At 47.3% G+C, this 17,543-nt stretch overlaps 1 protein-coding gene across 1 annotated transcript in view; it reads left to right on the forward strand.

Annotated features, from left to right (window-relative positions):
• The window catches only part of LOC146645612 (uncharacterized), a 41,188-nt gene that overhangs the window by 14,192 nt on the left and 9,453 nt on the right, over nucleotides 1-17,543 (forward strand). The window contains exon 3 of the mRNA XM_085394219.1: nucleotides 10,433-10,567. Coding sequence (XP_085250345.1) covers nucleotides 10,433-10,567 — 135 coding nt within the window. The remainder of the gene's footprint in view (nucleotides 1-10,432; nucleotides 10,568-17,543) is intronic.

Below are 17,543 nucleotides of genomic sequence, written 5' to 3' on the forward strand. Positions count from 1 at the left end.
AAAAGTCAAGATGGCCACAAGCCAGTGTAGTCCTAATGCCAGCCACAAGCCCAGATGCCCCTGTTTGATTCTTTACCAAACATGCACATCATCAACATTTCAATACTCGACCGGTCAGGGCCTGGGTTGTGATATTGTTGGTTAAAGACAGAACTAGAGGAGCGGGTGAATGCATGTTCAGAACCGGTGAGAGAGAATGAAAGGCAAGGAAGTGAATTTAAATGTCCTCGCCGTTCGACCTGCCCGTTATGTCTGTGTGATTTGTTTTGTCTCGGCTCACCTCCCAGTTCCCTACCCTGTTTGTGTGTTTCTGTGTTTTGATGTGTGTGTCCGGAAGTCTGGTTTCAAGCGTCATTTGACCGAGAAGTATTCCCAGGCTGAAGTCTGCCACACCTGCTGCTCACAGCCCTCACCAGCTGCAGCTGATTGTCATCGTCATCAGCCTCCCTACTTAACTGTGTGGCTGAGCTTCAGTCGATGCCAGATCGTTGAGTTTACTTGTCATTAAAGCCCCTGTTCGCTAGTGAAAACTTTGTGTGCGCACTGCTTGCCCGATAGACTGATGTTTTTTTTTTCTCACTAAGATTTGGGAATGGAGTTTGTCATGGGGGCGGAGCCATTGTACAGAGAATTGAAGATTCACGATTCATGCCATGGAAACAAGCACTGGGTGGAATTTGGGGAAATCACCACTGTGTTTGGGTCCGCTTCTTACTACAGACCTGACATAAAATGTAGGGAAATTGACTAGTAAAGGGATGAAAAAGTGTATTGATAAGATGCAAGGGGTACTTTTATCAGCTGATGAAGAAAATGAGCGAGAGAAGAGCACAGATGGAGGTAATTTAGTGAATCGGGAAGTGCTGAAGGTTAGTAAGTGGGAAATGAAGGTAACTGTGAAGACAAAGGCAACCATAAGAAGAAATCAAGTGCATTGCTTATGGCAGCAAACTGAAGAAGCTGTTGGACAGATGAGTGGAGTCACCTGTAATGTAGAGGGCTTTTCAGGTGAGGTGTGTGCAATAGATATCCTGGAGGGAGAGAAAAGAAGCGCCCACGATCCTTTCGGATGTTCTCACTACTCGATGCAGCTTTTTGCAAGAGTCATACCACACAGTGATGCAGCTGGTGAGAATACTCTCAACAGTGCCTCTGTAGAAGGTGCTCATAATAGGTGTTGAGGTGCTCTCCTCAGCTTGCGGAGGAAGTAGTTGTTGTTGGGCTTTACTGACCAGTGATGCTGTGTTACACCTGTGGTAGGTCTCTGTGGCGTGGTCGGTGGTGAGGCTGCGGGGGAGGCGGACACACCTGAGCTGCATCTTTCTCCCCTGCATATAAAAGGATTGAACTGGATCCTGAAATGGTGGCTGAGCTGGTGGCCACGCAGAGGGAGAAGGCAGCGGTGTCGCCCCGAGAGGTGGAGGAACTGGAGAACCGGAGTGAGCACCAGATACACCTGATATAGAGTCTGGCTGCTAAAGTCTGCTCCTGGCCGACACCACCGGTGTCCCTTGACTGCAGTGGAGTGGCTGATATCCGGACTGCTCCGGACTGCTGACCTCACCCCCATCCACAGATGGGAGGCGGTTGGTGACCGGCAGGTGCCTTCACCTGTTCCTGTTCCACAGAGGAGGGCAGTCGAGCAACCTCAGTTTCCACCACCTGCTCAGCCCAACCCATTGGACAGAGCACCAGAGGGACCTGCTCTGCCGGACCCGGGGGTCAAGGTGCTGGACTGTGGTGCTTGACCTAAGCCAGCGGACAGCATGTGGGAGAGTCCCTTGCAGCCGGAGTCAGAGGTCGGCGGTGGCCAGAGCGCAGGAGGGACCTGCTGTAGTAGAGTTTGGGTTCTGCGCACCCACGGGACCTGCCTTGCGTCCGCTGGAGGGCAGCGTGCAGGACCCCACTGCACGCTGCCAAGCCGCAGGTGAGCCTCAGCCCATGTCTGCCACTGCTATGCATTCCCAAAGACAGGAACACCGTTTTGTCGGGACCCATTTTTTCTTAGCCAGCAGTTTCAGGGATCCTTCAATGTGACCATGGACTACTATGGTTCCTGGTATCACTAACTCAATTAAACTGCTTGATTAAAAAAACATTTTTTAACTAGCCAATACTAAGACTTTTTTCATGTTTTGCATTTTCTGTTCCAAATTACAGATCACACAAATAATTATTTATATATTCATGTTTAATCATTGACATAGCTTTCAATATACAAAAAAAACCAATCTAAACATTTCAAAAGCAATCTTCCAAATATAGGACAATGAAATTTCTATGCAGATCTGGAGATAGTCAAGCAGAAGACCAATGTTGATCTGCTATGGAGCTGCCAGGCAGGAGGAAAAGAGTGAGACCAAAGAGGAGGCTTGTCATGAAATCAGAATTAATGCCTCAGGAAATTATGTGGTTACAGTTGCTCCCAGACAATAAGAACAGTAACAAACTGAACTAAATTAAATAATACAATATATTCCAAAGTTACAAAATATAAGAAATAGCTCTAATATATACAAATAGCTCATATACACAAATAGCTCTTCACAATAGCTTGTGAATATCGAGAATATTACAGGAAAGAAAGATACGAAGATGGTTGGTGTGTCACAGGTAGTATAAGATGGAGGGAGATGCTCCACTGTGGTGACGCCAAAAGGGAACAGCCAAAAGATGACCCAGAAGAAGAAGAAGAGGCTTTTCAGGCTCAAAGAGATGTTAGTGAGGGAGGACATTATTAGGCTAAAATAACAAACTTAACATATCAGAGAGGGAAGAATATAGAAGTTGACAAATCATGCGCTGTCAAATCATATGTAAAATAATTGTAAGTAAACAAAAGAGGAAACAGTCGTCAGTTAGTCTCAATGTCATGTTATCGTATTACCATGAAAATTAATTGGCAGAAGAAAGATCAATGGGAGCAAACAGTTCTCTAAATGACCCTAATACAATGAGCGATAGTCAGAAACACCAGTATAATTCATATGGTTATTTAAAAAAACGTACAGCTTCTCGTTCACACATACAGTACATACCTCATACCTCAGCCGTATTGAGTGGACTGGACAGCTAAGCAGCACACATGTGGTGGTGTAGGACACCAGTCCTGGCTGAGTCATCCTGGCTAGTCCCAGTCCTATTACCTACATTTACCTGGCCAACACTGTCCTCTTGTGAGAATTCAGAACAAGCCCCAAAGATCACAGAAGACATAAACAAAAAGAGAAAGCTTAGAAAACATCTTTAAAAAAAACCCTGCCCTACTGTTTTGAAAAAAAAAAAAAAAAATCTTCCTGTGCCTTTTGGGTGCTACCGCAGGTGCCTTTGACACACCATTTTGTCAACATTGTTGTGTTTGTTGGGGAGAAAGCTTACAAACATACAGTACAGCACTTCAGAGTCACACTGCTAGCGAACAAAGATTTATGTAAATTTGACAAGCTGAACGCATTCTGTACTGTACAGGAGACACGGCACAAGATTGATTGGCTGTAGACCATTGTCAATCAGGACGCAGAACACAATGCACTGTAAAAAAAAAAAAAAAAAAAAGCATGGAAAATTGCACCTAAAAAAACAGCGAGGCCGCGAAAGGCTGCATTATAGCGAGGAACCACTGTACACTAAAGTGTCCCCTGTCACCTCACACTCTGGTGTTTTCCATTTATTTATTTACTTATTTATTAGCATGAACTGGAGACTTGACCGTTCATTTTGTATGCTCTATGCTGATTGTCCTTACAGACTATAAGCTGTAAGGACAATTTAATAAAAGTTACAACTTCAGAAAGACAATTTGCACAATCAGTGGATACATTTTGGATGTTCTATTTGAATTATAGGACATTTCAAATCACAGTATTAATGCATCCAAAATTGTAGTGGATTAATGTAATTTGGGGGTTACTAAAGCCAGACTGAAAAACAGGAAGTTAGTCTAGAGCTATACAAGCATATTAATAAATACGGGAAGCCAGACAGAAAAGAGGAACTTGTACCATATTAGGAGCTGTTGAAACTGTGTGACGTGTAAAGTACCAAAATAACACCTATATGAGACACATTTTATGATTCTAATGTTAGGGATTCTGCAATTGGCGTTGGGCTGTGCAAGGCTCTCTCTTCTGGAAGATGATTGAATTAAATATAAAATGTTTTGACCACTCTGAGTTGGGTTTTCTCTGTTCTGTTATGGGGATCAAAGAATCAGGTTTTAATAATACCCATTTTGTAAGCACTTCCAGGAGTGCAGTTCATCTCAACATCACATATAGCGATATATAGAGTATGTATATATTAAAAAAAAAAAAATTCCCCACTCGCCCCTGCGGGCAGTCAATCCTTCAAGCTCGGGTCCTCTACCAGAGGCCTGGGAGCTTGAGGGTCCTGCGCAGTATCTTAGCTGTTCCTAGGACTGCGCTCTTCTGGACAGAGATCTCCGATGTTTTTCCCAGGATCTGCTGGAGCCACTCGCCTAGCTTGGAAGTCACCGCACCTAGTGCTGTCATTCGGAACCACTACATCGATCACTACGGCTGTCTTCTTCTGTTTGTCTACCACCACTATGTCCGGTTGGTTAGCCACCACCATTTTGTCCGTCTGTATCTGGAAGTCCCACAGGATCTTAGCTCAGTCATTCTCCATCACCCTTGGGGGCATCTCCCATTTTGACCTCGGGATTTCCAGGTTATACTCGGCACAGATGTTCCTGTACACTATGCCGGCCACTTGGTTATGGCGTTCCATGTATGCCTTGCCTGCTAGCATCTTGCGCCCTGCTGTTATGTGCTGGATTGTCTATGGAGCATCTTTACACAGCCTGCACCTGGGGTCTTGCCTGGTGTGATAGACCCCAGCCTCAATGGATCTTGTGCTTAGTGCTTGTTCCTGTGCTGCCATGATTAGTGCTTCCGTGCTGTCTTTCAGTCCAGCTTTGTCCAGCCACTGGTAGGATTTCTGGATATCAGCCACCTCCTCTATCTGCCGGTGGTACATACAGTGTACCGTGCATGGAGTGAAACCCCCCATGCATGGTAAGGAGCTTTCTTATCTTGATGTCAGTGGCTTCTATCTCCTCCTTTGGTCAGCCTATTACCCCAGCAGGGTATCCGATCACGGGCAGGGTGTAGGTGTTGATAGCCCGGATCTTGTTCTTACCGTTCAGCTGACTCCTCAGGACTTGCCTGACCCTCTGCAGGTACTCGGTGGTTACAGCTTTCCTAGTGGCCTCTTCATGGTTCCCATTCGCCTGCGGGATCCCCAGGTACTTGTAACTGTCCTCTATGTCTGCAATGTTGCCTTCTGGTAGTTTGATCCCCTCTGTTCTGGCTACCTTCCCTCTCTTTGTTATCATCCGACTACACTTCTCCAGCCCGAACGACATTCCGATGTCATTGCTGTATAACCTGGTGGTGTGGATCAGTGAATCGATGTCTCGTTCACTCTTGGCATACAGCTTGATGTCATCCATGTACAGGAGGTGGCTGACAACTGCTCCATTCCGTAGTCGGTATCCGTAGCCAGTCTTGTCAATGATCTCACTGAGGGGGTTCAGGCCTATGCAGAACAGCAGTGGGGAAAGAGCATCTCCTTGGTAGATCCCGCACTTGATGGTGACTTGTGCTATGGGCTTGAGGTTGGCCTCCAGTGTTGTCCGCCACATCCCCATTGAGTTCCTGATGAAGGCTCTCAGGGTCCTGTTGATCTTATATACAGTGGGGCAAAAAAGTATTTAGTCAGCCACCGATTGTGCAAGTTCCCCCTCCTAAAATGATGACAGAGGTCAGTAATTTGCACCAGAGGTACACTTCAACTGTGAGAGACAGAATGTGAAAAAAAAATCCATGAATCCACATGGTAGGATTTGTAAAGAATTTATTCGTAAATCAGGGTGGAAAATAAGTATTTGGTCAATAACAAAAATACAACTCAATACTTTGTAACATAACCTTTGTTGGCAATAACAGAGGTCAACCGTTTACTATAGGTCTTTACCAGGTTTGCCCACACAGTAGCTGGTATTTTGGCCCATTCCTCCATGCAGATCTTCTCGAGAGCAGTGATGTTTTGGGGCTGTCGCCAAGCAACACGGACTTTCAACTCCCGCCACAGATTTTCTATGGGGTTGAGGTCTGGAGACTGGCTAGGCCACTCCAGGACTTTCAAATGCTTCTTACGGAGCCACTCCTTTGTTGCCCGGGCGGTGTGTTTTGGATCATTGTCATGTTGGAAGACCCAGCCTCGTTTCATCTTCAAAGTTCTCACTGATGGAAGGAGGTTTTGGCTCAAAATCTCACGATACATGGCCCCATTCATTCTGTCCTTAACACGGATCAGTCATCCTGTCCCCTTGGCAGAAAAACAGCCCCATAGCATGATGTTTCCACCCCCATGCTTCACAGTAGGTATGGTGTTCTTGGGATGCAACTCAGTATTCTTCTTCCTCCAAACACGACGAGTTGAGTTTATACCAAAAAGTTCTACTTTGGTTTCATCTGACCACATGACATTCTCCCAATCCTCTGCTGTATCATCCATGTGCTCTCTGGCAAACTTCAGACGGGCCTGGACATGCACTGGCTTCAGCAGCGGAACACGTCTGGCACTGCGGGATTTGATTCCCTGCCGTTGTAGTGTGTTACTGATGGTGACCTTTGTTACTTTGGTCCCAGCTCTCTGCAGGTCATTCACCAGGTCCCCCCGTGTGGTTCTGGGATCTTTGCTCACCGTTCTCATGATCATTTTGACCCCACGGGATGAGATCTTGCGTGGAGCCCCAGATCGAGGGAGATTATCAGTGGTCTTGTATGTCTTCCATTTTCTGATGATTGCTCCCACAGTTGATTTTTTCACACCAAGCTGCTTGCCTATTGTAGATTCACTCTTCCCAGTCTGGTGCAGGTCTACAATACTTTTCCTGGTGTCCTTCGAAAGCTCTTTGGTCTTGGCCATGGCGGAGTTTGGAGTCTGACTGTTTGAGGCTGTGGACAGGTGTCTTTTATACAGATGATGAGTTCAAACAGGTGCCATTCATACAGGTAACGAGTGGGGGACAGAAAAGCTTCTTACAGAAGACGTTACAGGTCTGTGAGAGCCAGAGATTTTCCTTGTTTGAGGTGACCAAATACTTATTTTCCACCCTGATTTACGAATAAATTCTTTACAAATCCTACCATGTGGATTCATGGATTTTTTTTTTCACATTCTGTCTCTCACAGTTGAAGTGTACCTCTGGTGCAAATTACTGACCTCTGTCGTCATTTTAAGTGGGGGAACTTGCACAATCGGTGGCTGACTAAATACTTTTTTGCCCCACTGTAGTTCTAGGCATTCCAGGATCCAGCTGTGGGGCATTGAGTCATAGGCCTTCTTGTAATCAATCCAGGCAGTGCACAGGTTGGTCAGTCTGGTCCTGCAGTCTCGGCTGACTGCTTGGTCTGCCAGTAGCTGGTGTTTTGCGCCTCTGGTATTCTTGCCCATCCCTTTCTGTGCCCCGCTCATGTATTGACCCATGTGCCTGTTCATCTTAGCCGATATGATGCCTGACAGGAGCTTCCACGTGGTGCTGAGGCAGGTTATTGGTCGGTAGTTGGAGGGGACTGGTCCCTTCTGGGGGTCCTTGAGGATCAGGACTGTCCGGCCTTCGGTTAGCCATTCCGGGTGTCTCTCGTCAACTAGCAGCTGGTTCATTTGTGCTGCCAGGCGCTCGTGGAGTGCAGTCAGCTTCTTCAGCCAGTGGGCGTGAACCATGTCAGGGCCCGGTGCTGTCCAACTTTTCATACTGGAGACCCTTTCTTGGATATCTGCCACTGTGATGGTTACTGGACCCTGTTCGGGAAGGTCGCTATGGTCTGCCCTCAGATCCACTAGCCACTGAGCATTGCCGTTATGGGTTGCGTCCTTCTCCCATATGCTCTTCCAGTATTGTTCTGTCTCCAGCCTTGGTGGTGCTGTTCTCATATTGTTCCCCTGCCACTGAGAGTACACCTTGGCTGGTTCCGTGGAGAACAGCTGGTTTATTCTCCTGTCTTCTATCTCTCTGGTGTACCTCCTCAAACGGCTGGCCAAGGCTGTGAGTCGTTGCTTGGCAGTTTCCAAGGCCTCAGGAATGGATGGACAGCTTCCTGTACTTCTTAGGCACCTTCCTCATCGCGCCTTTCTGCAACTCCGATAGTTGGCTAACCTCCCTCAGTGCTACCTGGATCTTAGCCTCTAGCCTCATACCAATCAGTACTGTCACTCTCTATACACAGTTCGCGCGATTTCTAAAGTGAAAGCAAAAAACAAGCGCAAATTCAAACACGATTTCAATATGTCACATATTGACAGTCCTCTCCGATGCCAATGACATAATTACCCAGCTACATTTAGAAAGAATGCAAAAGCATTGACATATATTTTTCCTTCCTACGATAGCCCGACGGGCAGGGCAGAGATAGATTTTGGTAGCCCGACTGGAAAAATCGCTAGCCCCGGGACGTCGGGCTAGCGATTTTGCGAGCCCTGTATCTGATTGAGGAATCACTCATCTTTGGAAAAGAGAGTTTATTACAGAGAAATGGCTCTTTCCAAAATAAAAGCTATACTATACGCTTCTTCTGGGCTATATTCTCAGCAGCATATTAAACATATCAGGTCCCCATAAGGAGAATCATGTGCTAACGGCTGTCTAAATGACTCGGGTAAAGTTTGTATCATGCGTGCTTGTTGTTTTTGTCTGCTTCCACTTGTCTTTGCACTAGGATGATGTCGGAGTAAATGTGCAGTCATAATTATTGTGTTCCCACTAGTGCTGTCAGCGTTAATCTCGTTGAAATGACGTTAACGCCACAACACGGCAAATCTCCGTTAACGAGCTACCGCGGATCGCCCCGTGCGTGGGGCTGGACAGCGTCAACACATTAACGAGCTAACTGCGCTAACGCAGTAGTTCCCACCAATGTAATTGAGCATTGCGTGGCACATCCAACATACTGTTTTACTTTAGTCCATGACTCGCTTACCTTCAGGGTCATACGTCACATGAAAACCAAAATAGTTCCAAATGCCAGATCTGAATGAGGGTGGGGGAGGTTCAATTTGCCATGTTGCAAGGAGAGCTTAACTTCTGTCTCGCTAGCTTGCCCTGCGCTCAGTGAATCTGCGTTCGACTACTCCGCCTAGGCTACACTGTCGAGCGCAGATCCACTGAGCGCTCAACACAGACAGCATCGTCAGAAGGAAAGTTGATAAAATAAATTAAAAATTTAGTATTGTTCGTTACATATGCATACCGAACCGAAAGCACTGTATCGAACGGTTCAATATCGATACGAGTATCGTTGCACCCCTAATATATATATATATATATATATATATATATATATATATATATATATATATATATATATATATATATATATATATCCAGCTGTGGGGCATTGAGTCATAGGCCTTCTAGTAATCAATCCAGGCAGTGCACAGGTTGGTCAGTCTGGTCTTGCAGTCTCGGCTGTCTACCAGTAGGTGGTGTTTTGCGCCTCTTGTATTCTTGCCAATTCCTTTCTGTGTCCCGCTCATGTATTGACCCATGTGCCTGTTCATCTTAGCCGATATGATGCCTGACAGGAGCTTCCATGTAGTACTGAGGCAGGTTATTGGTCGGTAGTTGGATGGGACCGGTCCCTTCTTGGGGTATATATATATATATATATATATATATATATATAGTGTAACCCCACAGGTTTTGGACATCTTTCATCCGAAAACATCTGTAAGCAATTTAAAAAATTTAATACAAGAATGTTTCCTAATATCCAAGTAAACTTTTTCTTTTTCGGGTAGTGACTGCCTAAAGTCTTGAACCTATGTACATCCTCCGTTACTGCCTTTCATGTCTTGAGTTGCTTAGCCAGGCCTTTACAACAGCCATTCTCCTGCTGCTTGTTTGTGTGTCTCCCTCTTTTTGGTTTCATCTTTAATAACTGAAAAGCATGCTCTCATGAGTTGACAACAATGCAATCAACAGTTTCTTTGCCTTGAGAAACTTTAAAATTGCTTTTGGTTGTTATTCATAGTCACTCAGTTCAGTTTATAAGCATCTGGGTGAATCTGAGCAGAAAGTGTAGTCCTGTATACTACAGAATTCATCCTGCTGCTTCTCAGCAGTTGCATCAACAGTAAACAGTAGTGGCACATTCCTTTAGCAGCCATACATCCCCATGGCACAACACTGCGGTCACCATGTCTGACACATAACGCCATACGCTCTGGATCACAAGATGTTCCTTTTTTTCTCTGTAGTTTTATCTTCCCATAATTCTGGTACAAGTTCAACTTCATTTTCTCCGTCTGAAGATTTTATTTCTCTTTTAGATGTTTTCTATTATATTTCCACTACAAACAGTAATTCTATATAGTAATGGAACTACTTTTCTACCTTTGGTTCCAGGTGACCATTTTTTTCTCAGACATTGTGGGCTTCACCTCTATATCTGCGTCCTGTACTCCATTGCAAGTAGTGAAGATGCTCAACAACCTCTACATGTGTTTTGATACGCGCATTGACTCCTATGATGTCTACAAGGTAACCCAAGTTTTACTTCCACTTTCATCACTTTTTTGACTTCAATTGAAATAATTCTTTATTTAGTTACTTGTTCTGTGGGCATGTCTCTGGGCTTTAAGGTTATACATTGTTGAAATCTGGGGTGTCTGCACTTGTGCAGATGTATTGAATCTGCTAGTTAGTAGTTGTAGCCTTTCAGTATACCTCTGTAAAGCCTAATTTTGGTTGTAGCTCAGGCTTAAACAGATTTCAGTAACAATATGCACTGTCAATCAGTAACACCCTAGCATACCTTTTTTGTGCCATGGACCGGTTTATGCCCGACAATATTTTCATGGACCGGCCTTTAAGGTGTCGCGGATGAATACAACAAAATAAAACTAGTACCGGTACCGAAAAAAAGAAGATTTATTCATAACACACTTGAAAAGACCCAGGAAAACCAAGTTAACGATAAAAACGATAACAAAATAACGCTGAAAACCGATAAAAACCCTGAAAACCATACATTTCACACCTGAGCCTCAACTCTCGCGGCCGGTACCAAACGACTTACGGACCGGTACCGGTCCAAGGCCCGGGGGGTTGGGGACCGCTGCCCTAGCATACATTCTAGTCCTCCCTGATTTAGGTATTTTGTGTGTGCCGTTACACACAAGGAAACCTCAACAGAACCTTTGCAGTACTTGCAGAAGAGACAGAGCAGGGTTCTGGGCTGCTCCTCAGACTACTAATCAGTCTGAAAAGCTGCAGCTGAGTTTCCCTGGTTCTCTATCTGCAGCCATCATTGAAGCCTGAAGTCTCTGCTGCAAAGAATGATATTAAGACAGTATGGATCCTGTTCATTATGCTGTGTTGCTATTGTGGTGAAGGCTCTAAACTACCATGCCAGCTACACTTGGTGATAATCACATCGGTTCGAATGCACTCCCTATGTTTCCCCCAGGCTCAATGCAGACAAAGAATCATGACACAGTTGATGGGTTTACTGCTTCTTAAGGCAGCACAGAGATGTGGTTCACATGCATACACACAATAATATAAGGCACATTAAAGTTTATCAGAAACTGAAAAGTTGTTCACAGCCTGCACGCCTTACTGAACAGTTGCAAAGTTACAATTTACATTTCTCTGGATGCACACACAGGAACACAAACAGCAATCAACTGTGGATCTGATGAAGCCAACCAAGAGACTGCATGGCTGAACCGGTTGTCACTGATCCATCTGCACTAAATACAGTGGGGCAAAAAAGTATTTAGTCAGCCAACGATTGTGCAAGTTCCCCCACCTAAAATGATGACAGAGGTCAGTAATTTGCACCAGAGGTACACTTCAACTGTGAGAGACAGAATGTGAAAAAAAAATCCATGAATCCACATGGTAGGATTTGTAAAGAATTTATTCGTAAATCAGGGTGGAAAATAAGTATTTGGTCAATAACAAAAATACAACTCAATACTTTGTAACATAACCTTTGTTGGCAATAACAGAGGTCAAACGTTTACTATAGGTCTTTACCAGGTTTGCACACACAGTAGCTGGTATTTTGGCCCATTCCTCCATGCAGATCTTCTCGAGAGCAGTGATGTTTTGGGGCTGTCGCCGAGCAACACGGACTTTCAACTCCCGCCACAGATTTTCTATGGGGTTGAGGTCTGGAGACTGGCTAGGCCACTCCAGGACTTTCAAATGCTTCTTACGGAGCCACTCCTTTGTTGCCCGGGCGGTGTGTTTTGGATCATTGTCATGTTGGAAGACCCAGCCTCGTTCCATCTTCAAAGTTCTCACTGATGGAAGGAGGTTTTGGCTCAAAATCTCACGATACATGGCCCCATTCATTCTGTCCTTAACACGGATCAGTCGTCCTGTCCCCTTGGCAGAAAAACAGCCCCATAGCATGATGTTTCCACCCCCATGCTTCACAGTAGGTATGGTGTTCTTGGGATGCAACTCAGTATTCTTCTTCCTCCAAACACGACGAGTTGAGTTTATACCAAAAAGTTCTACTTTGGTTTCATCTGACCACATGACATTCTCCCAATCCTCTGCTGTATCATCCATGTGCTCTCTGGCAAACTTCAGACAGGCCTGGACATGCACTGGCTTCAGCAGCGGAACACGTCTGGCACTGCGGGATTTGATTCCCTGCCGTTGTAGTGTGTTACTGATGGTGACCTTTGTTACTTTGGTCCCAGCTCTCTGCAGGTCATTCACCAGGTCCCCCCGTGTGGTTCTGGGATCTTTGCTCACCGTTCTCATGATCATTTTGACCCCACGGGATGAGATCTTGCGTGGAGCCCCAGATCGAGGGAGATTATCAGTGGTCTTGTATGTCTTCCATTTTCTGATGATTGCTCCCACATTTGATTTTTTCACACCAAGCTGCTTGCCTATTGTAGATTCACTCTTCCCAGTCTGGTGTAGGTCTACAATACTTTTCCTGGTGTCCTTCGAAAGCTCTTTGGTCTTGGCCATGGCGGAGTTTGGAGTCTGACTGTTTGAGGCTGTGGACAGGTGTTTTTTATACAGATGATGAGTTCAAACAGGTGCCATTCATACAGGTAACGAGTGGGGGACAGAAAAGCTTCTTACAGAAGACGTTACAGGTCTGTGAGAGCCAGAGATTTTCCTTGTTTGAGGTGACCAAATACTTATTTTCCACCCTGATTTACGAATAAATTCTTTACAAATCCTACCATGTGAATTCATGGATTTTTTTTTCACATTCTGTCTCTCACAGTTGAAGTGTACCTCTGGTGCAAATTACTGACCTCTGTCATCATTTTAAGTGGGGGAACTTGCACAATCGGTGGCTGACTAAATACTTTTTTGCCTCACTGTACAGTACATAGCTGCCCCTTGTGGACAGGCTGGTAAATGACATCTTCAGAACAGCCACCCCCAGACTTGCTCCAGCAAGTTTGCAGTACTAAATCCATTGTATAAATCTTCATTCGGAACAGCAGTCAGCCGAATGAGGTTACCTCACAGGTCATCCATAGGTATGGTCCATCACTTTAACCTCTGCAGTGCAAATAAGGCTGCCAGGGATCACCTTGCCAATGTTCCCTACAGGCTATGTGAAGCTCTGGGAAGTTGGGATCAGTGATTATCAAAACACTACCCAGTTGAAGCAGGGCTGTATCTGACTGCCACTAAGAGAGAGTATGGCGGGCAGGTAGTAGTGCAGGAACCATGTCCAGAAGTGGTCTGATAGTACTTGGCAGTCCAAGCAGCGATATACTGCCTGTGGTAACAAATGGTTGGCCAAATCATCAGCAACTGCGATGATTGGTTTGCGAGTTGTCCGCACTTCTTTGCTGACATCTTGCGAACCCAGGGCTGCAGTCAGGACAGCCCTGATTTCATGCTCCCAGGAGCCTCCAGAATGAGAAGTGCTAGGTAGGTTGAAGTGGAATCAGCCATTTTATGGTTGACTGGGTGGGCTGTACGTCTTTGACAGGCTGGCAGACAGAACACACAGTGAGGTATGAGGGCGATCACGATACAGGACTGAGGGAGACGCTGACATAAATACACAGAAGGATAATGTCTCGGTAGTGAGAACACACGGGGAACACAACTGACACGAATTAACATGACGCCACAGGTAGACACACTGAACATGGAAACGTGAGACCTTCACAATAAAACATGTCACGGCTGCTACGGCAGATGTGTGGAGTTTATGAGAGAAGGACCCAGAATGCAGGCATAGGCAGTGATGCTAGTGAGCTTTATTTACAATAGGTGAAAACAAACAAAAGCAAGGGTGGCAGGGACAGAACTAAGAAATACTCTGAACTGGGAAACCCAGTAAACAAACCTGAATTATAACATGCGGAGAGAAACATGAGATGATAACCAGAGAAACACAGGACATGATGAGCAGGAACAGGAAACAGATTCCACAGAAAATGCTGGAGCTCATGGACACGTTCACATAGAGTTCAGGTGACCAACCTGGAAGGCAACAGCACAACAGTCCATTGCTAAACAGTTCAGGGCCCAACCACAAGGAGAGTGGCAACGGCACAGGTGACTGAACCGGTCCGGCGGGCGGCCATGGAAAAGGCAGCAGGCGAAGAAAATCCGGAGGCTGACCACGTGGATGGTGGCGGCACAGACGAAGCAAGTCCGGAGGCCGACCATGACGGCGAAGATATCTGGCCAGCAGTCTGGAAAGTGGCTGGCGACAGTGAGGAGCTGAACGAAGTCGAGCAGGACGTGAAGGACGGAGATGGCACAGATGTGGCAGCTGCAGGTGATGGAGCAGTTGGTGGCACTGCAGGTAGTGGAACTGCAGGCGACAGTGTGGAAACTGCAGGTGGTGGAACTGCAGGCAACGGTGGAGGATCTAGTGGCGCTGATGGTGTCTGGATGGGCTCCTCGGACCTTCCAGCAGAGACAGAAAACATCTGAAGCGACCCCTCAGGACCTTCAGCAGGAACAGAACCTGGCTGAAGCGGTTCTTCTGACCCTCCAGCAAAGACAGATGGCTGGAGCGGTTCCTCGGACCCCCCAGCAGGAACAGAAGAAGGCTGGAGCGACCCCCCCTGGATCCTCCAGCAGGAACAGAAGACGGCTGGAGTGACCCCCCCCGGACCCTCCAGCAGGAACAGAATACGGCTGGAGTGACCCCCCTTGGGACCTCAGCAGGAACAGAAGATGGCTGAAGCGGTTCATCTGACCCTCCAGCAGAAACAGAAGATGGCTGGAGCTACCCCCCGGGACCTTCAGCAGGAACAGAAGACGGCTGAAGCGGTTCCTCTGACCCTCCAGTGAAGACAGATGACTGAAGCGGTTCCTTGGACTCCCCAGCAGGAACAGAAGGGGGCTGGAGTGACCCTTCGGACCCTCCAGCAGGAACAGAAGACGGCTGGAGCAACCCCCAGACCATCCAGCAGGAACAGAATACGGCTGGAGCGACCCCCCGGCCCCTCCAGCAGGAACAGAAGATGGCTGAAGCAGTTCCCCTGACCCTCCAGCGAAGACAGACAGCTGAAGCAGTTCTTCGGACCCCCCTGCAGGAACAGATGGCTGGCGTGGTTCTCCAGAACCCCCAGCAGGATCAGAAGACGGCTGGAGCGAACCTCCCGGACCCTCCAGCAGGATGAGGAAACGGCTGAAGCGACCCCTTGGGACCTCAGCAGGAACAGAAGACGGCTGAAGCGGTTCATCTGACCCTCCAGCGAAGACAGACAGACAGCTGAAGCAGTTCCTCGGACCCCCCGCAGGAACAGACGGCTGACGCGGTTCTCCAGAACCCCCAGCAGAAACAGAAGATGGCTGGAGCTACCCCCCGGGACCTTCAGCAGGAACAGAAGACGGCTGAAGCGGTTCCTCTGACCCTCCAGTGCAGACAGATGACTGAAGCGGTTCCTTGGACTCCCCAGCAGGAACAGAAGGGGGCTGGAGCGACCCTTCGGACCCTCTAGCAGGAACAGAATACGGCTGGAGCGACCCCCCGGCCCCTCCAGCAGGAACAGAAGATGGCTGAAGCGGTTCCCCTGACCCTCCAGCGAAGACAGACAGCTGAAGCAGTTCTTCGGACCCCCCTGCAGGAACAGATGGCTGGCGTGGTTCTCCAGAACCCCCAGCAGGATCAGAAGATGGCTGGAGCAAACCCCCCGGACCCTCCAGCAGGATGAGGAAACGGCTGAAGTGACCCCTTGGGACCTCAGCAGGAACAGAAGACGGCTGAAGCGGTTCATCTGACCCTCCAGCGAAGACAGACAGACAGCTGAAGCAGTTCCTCGGACCCCCCCGCAGGAACAGACGGCTGACGCGGTTCTCCAGAACCCCCAGCAGAAACAGAAGATGGCTGGAGCTACCCCCCGGGACCTTCAGCAGGAACAGAAGACGGCTGAAGCGGTTCCTCTGACCCTCCAGTGAAGACAGATGACTGAAGCGGTTCCTTGGACTCCCCAGCAGGAACAGAAGAGGGCTGGAGCAACCCCCGGACCGTCCAGCAGGAACAGAATACGGCTTGAGCGACCCCCCGGCCCCTCCAGCAGGAACAGAAGATGGCTGAAGCGGTTCCCCTGACCCTCCAGCGAAGACAGATGGCTGAAGCAGTTCCTCAGACCCCCCTGCAGGAACAGACGGCTGGAGCGACCCCCTGGACCCTCCAGCAGGAACAGAAGACGGCTGGAGCGACCCCCCGGACCCTCCAGCAGGAACAGAAGACGGCTGGAGCGACCCCTCGGGACTTTCAGCAGGAACAGAAATGGTTCCTCTGACTCTCCAGACAGATGGCTGGAGCGGTTCCTCGGACCCTCGAGCAGGAACAGAAGATGAATGAAGAGGTTCCTCGGACCCTTCAGCAGGAACAGACAGGATTAACAGGTACGGAGCCACAAATCCTCCAGCCTTTCAGTCTGTGGCACTAAGGCTGTGGAACAGTCGACCACCACAACTACTTTTGGTTAACTCTGTGGATTCTTTAAAAAGCAGTTTAAAACTTTTGTTTAAACAGAAGTTCTGTTGATCAACGCCTTTTTCAATTTTACATTTTTATTTATATGCAACCTTTTGTATTGACTGTATTGTTGATTTTGTTACCAAACGTTCTGTTTATTTTAACCTTTGTGTACAGCGCTTTGTGACTGCCTGTCTATGAAAAGTGCTTAATAAATAAACTTTACTTTTATTTTATTTCTCCTATTACCTGTGTGTGCTGCTCGGCTTGGGCCTGCAGCGTCTCCAGTTACTGCTGTGGTGCTGTCTCTTGCTGTTGGTGCATGTTGGCCGGCTCCCTTGCATCTTGTGTGATAGGCACAGTTGGGTGCCAATGTAACACCACGGTCATGGGAAACCCACCATCCAGCTTCAGACTCTCAGTTTCAACTGAACAGGTCGTATTTATTCTCACAATTACTGTTTTACACGTGTGCTTCACTTGCAGCTTTTCCTCCAGCGTTTTTCCACTGCTGCTGTCCTTACTCTCTGAACATGACCGGTCTCAGCATTTTACTGAGTTAAAATAGTG

The sequence above is a fragment of the Rhamphochromis longiceps genome, linkage group LG20, assembly GCF_057381845.1.
Source record: "Rhamphochromis longiceps isolate RC_006_pf linkage group LG20, R_longiceps_female_GT1.1, whole genome shotgun sequence".
In the NCBI taxonomy this organism is placed as follows: Eukaryota; Metazoa; Chordata; class Actinopteri; order Cichliformes; family Cichlidae; genus Rhamphochromis; species Rhamphochromis longiceps.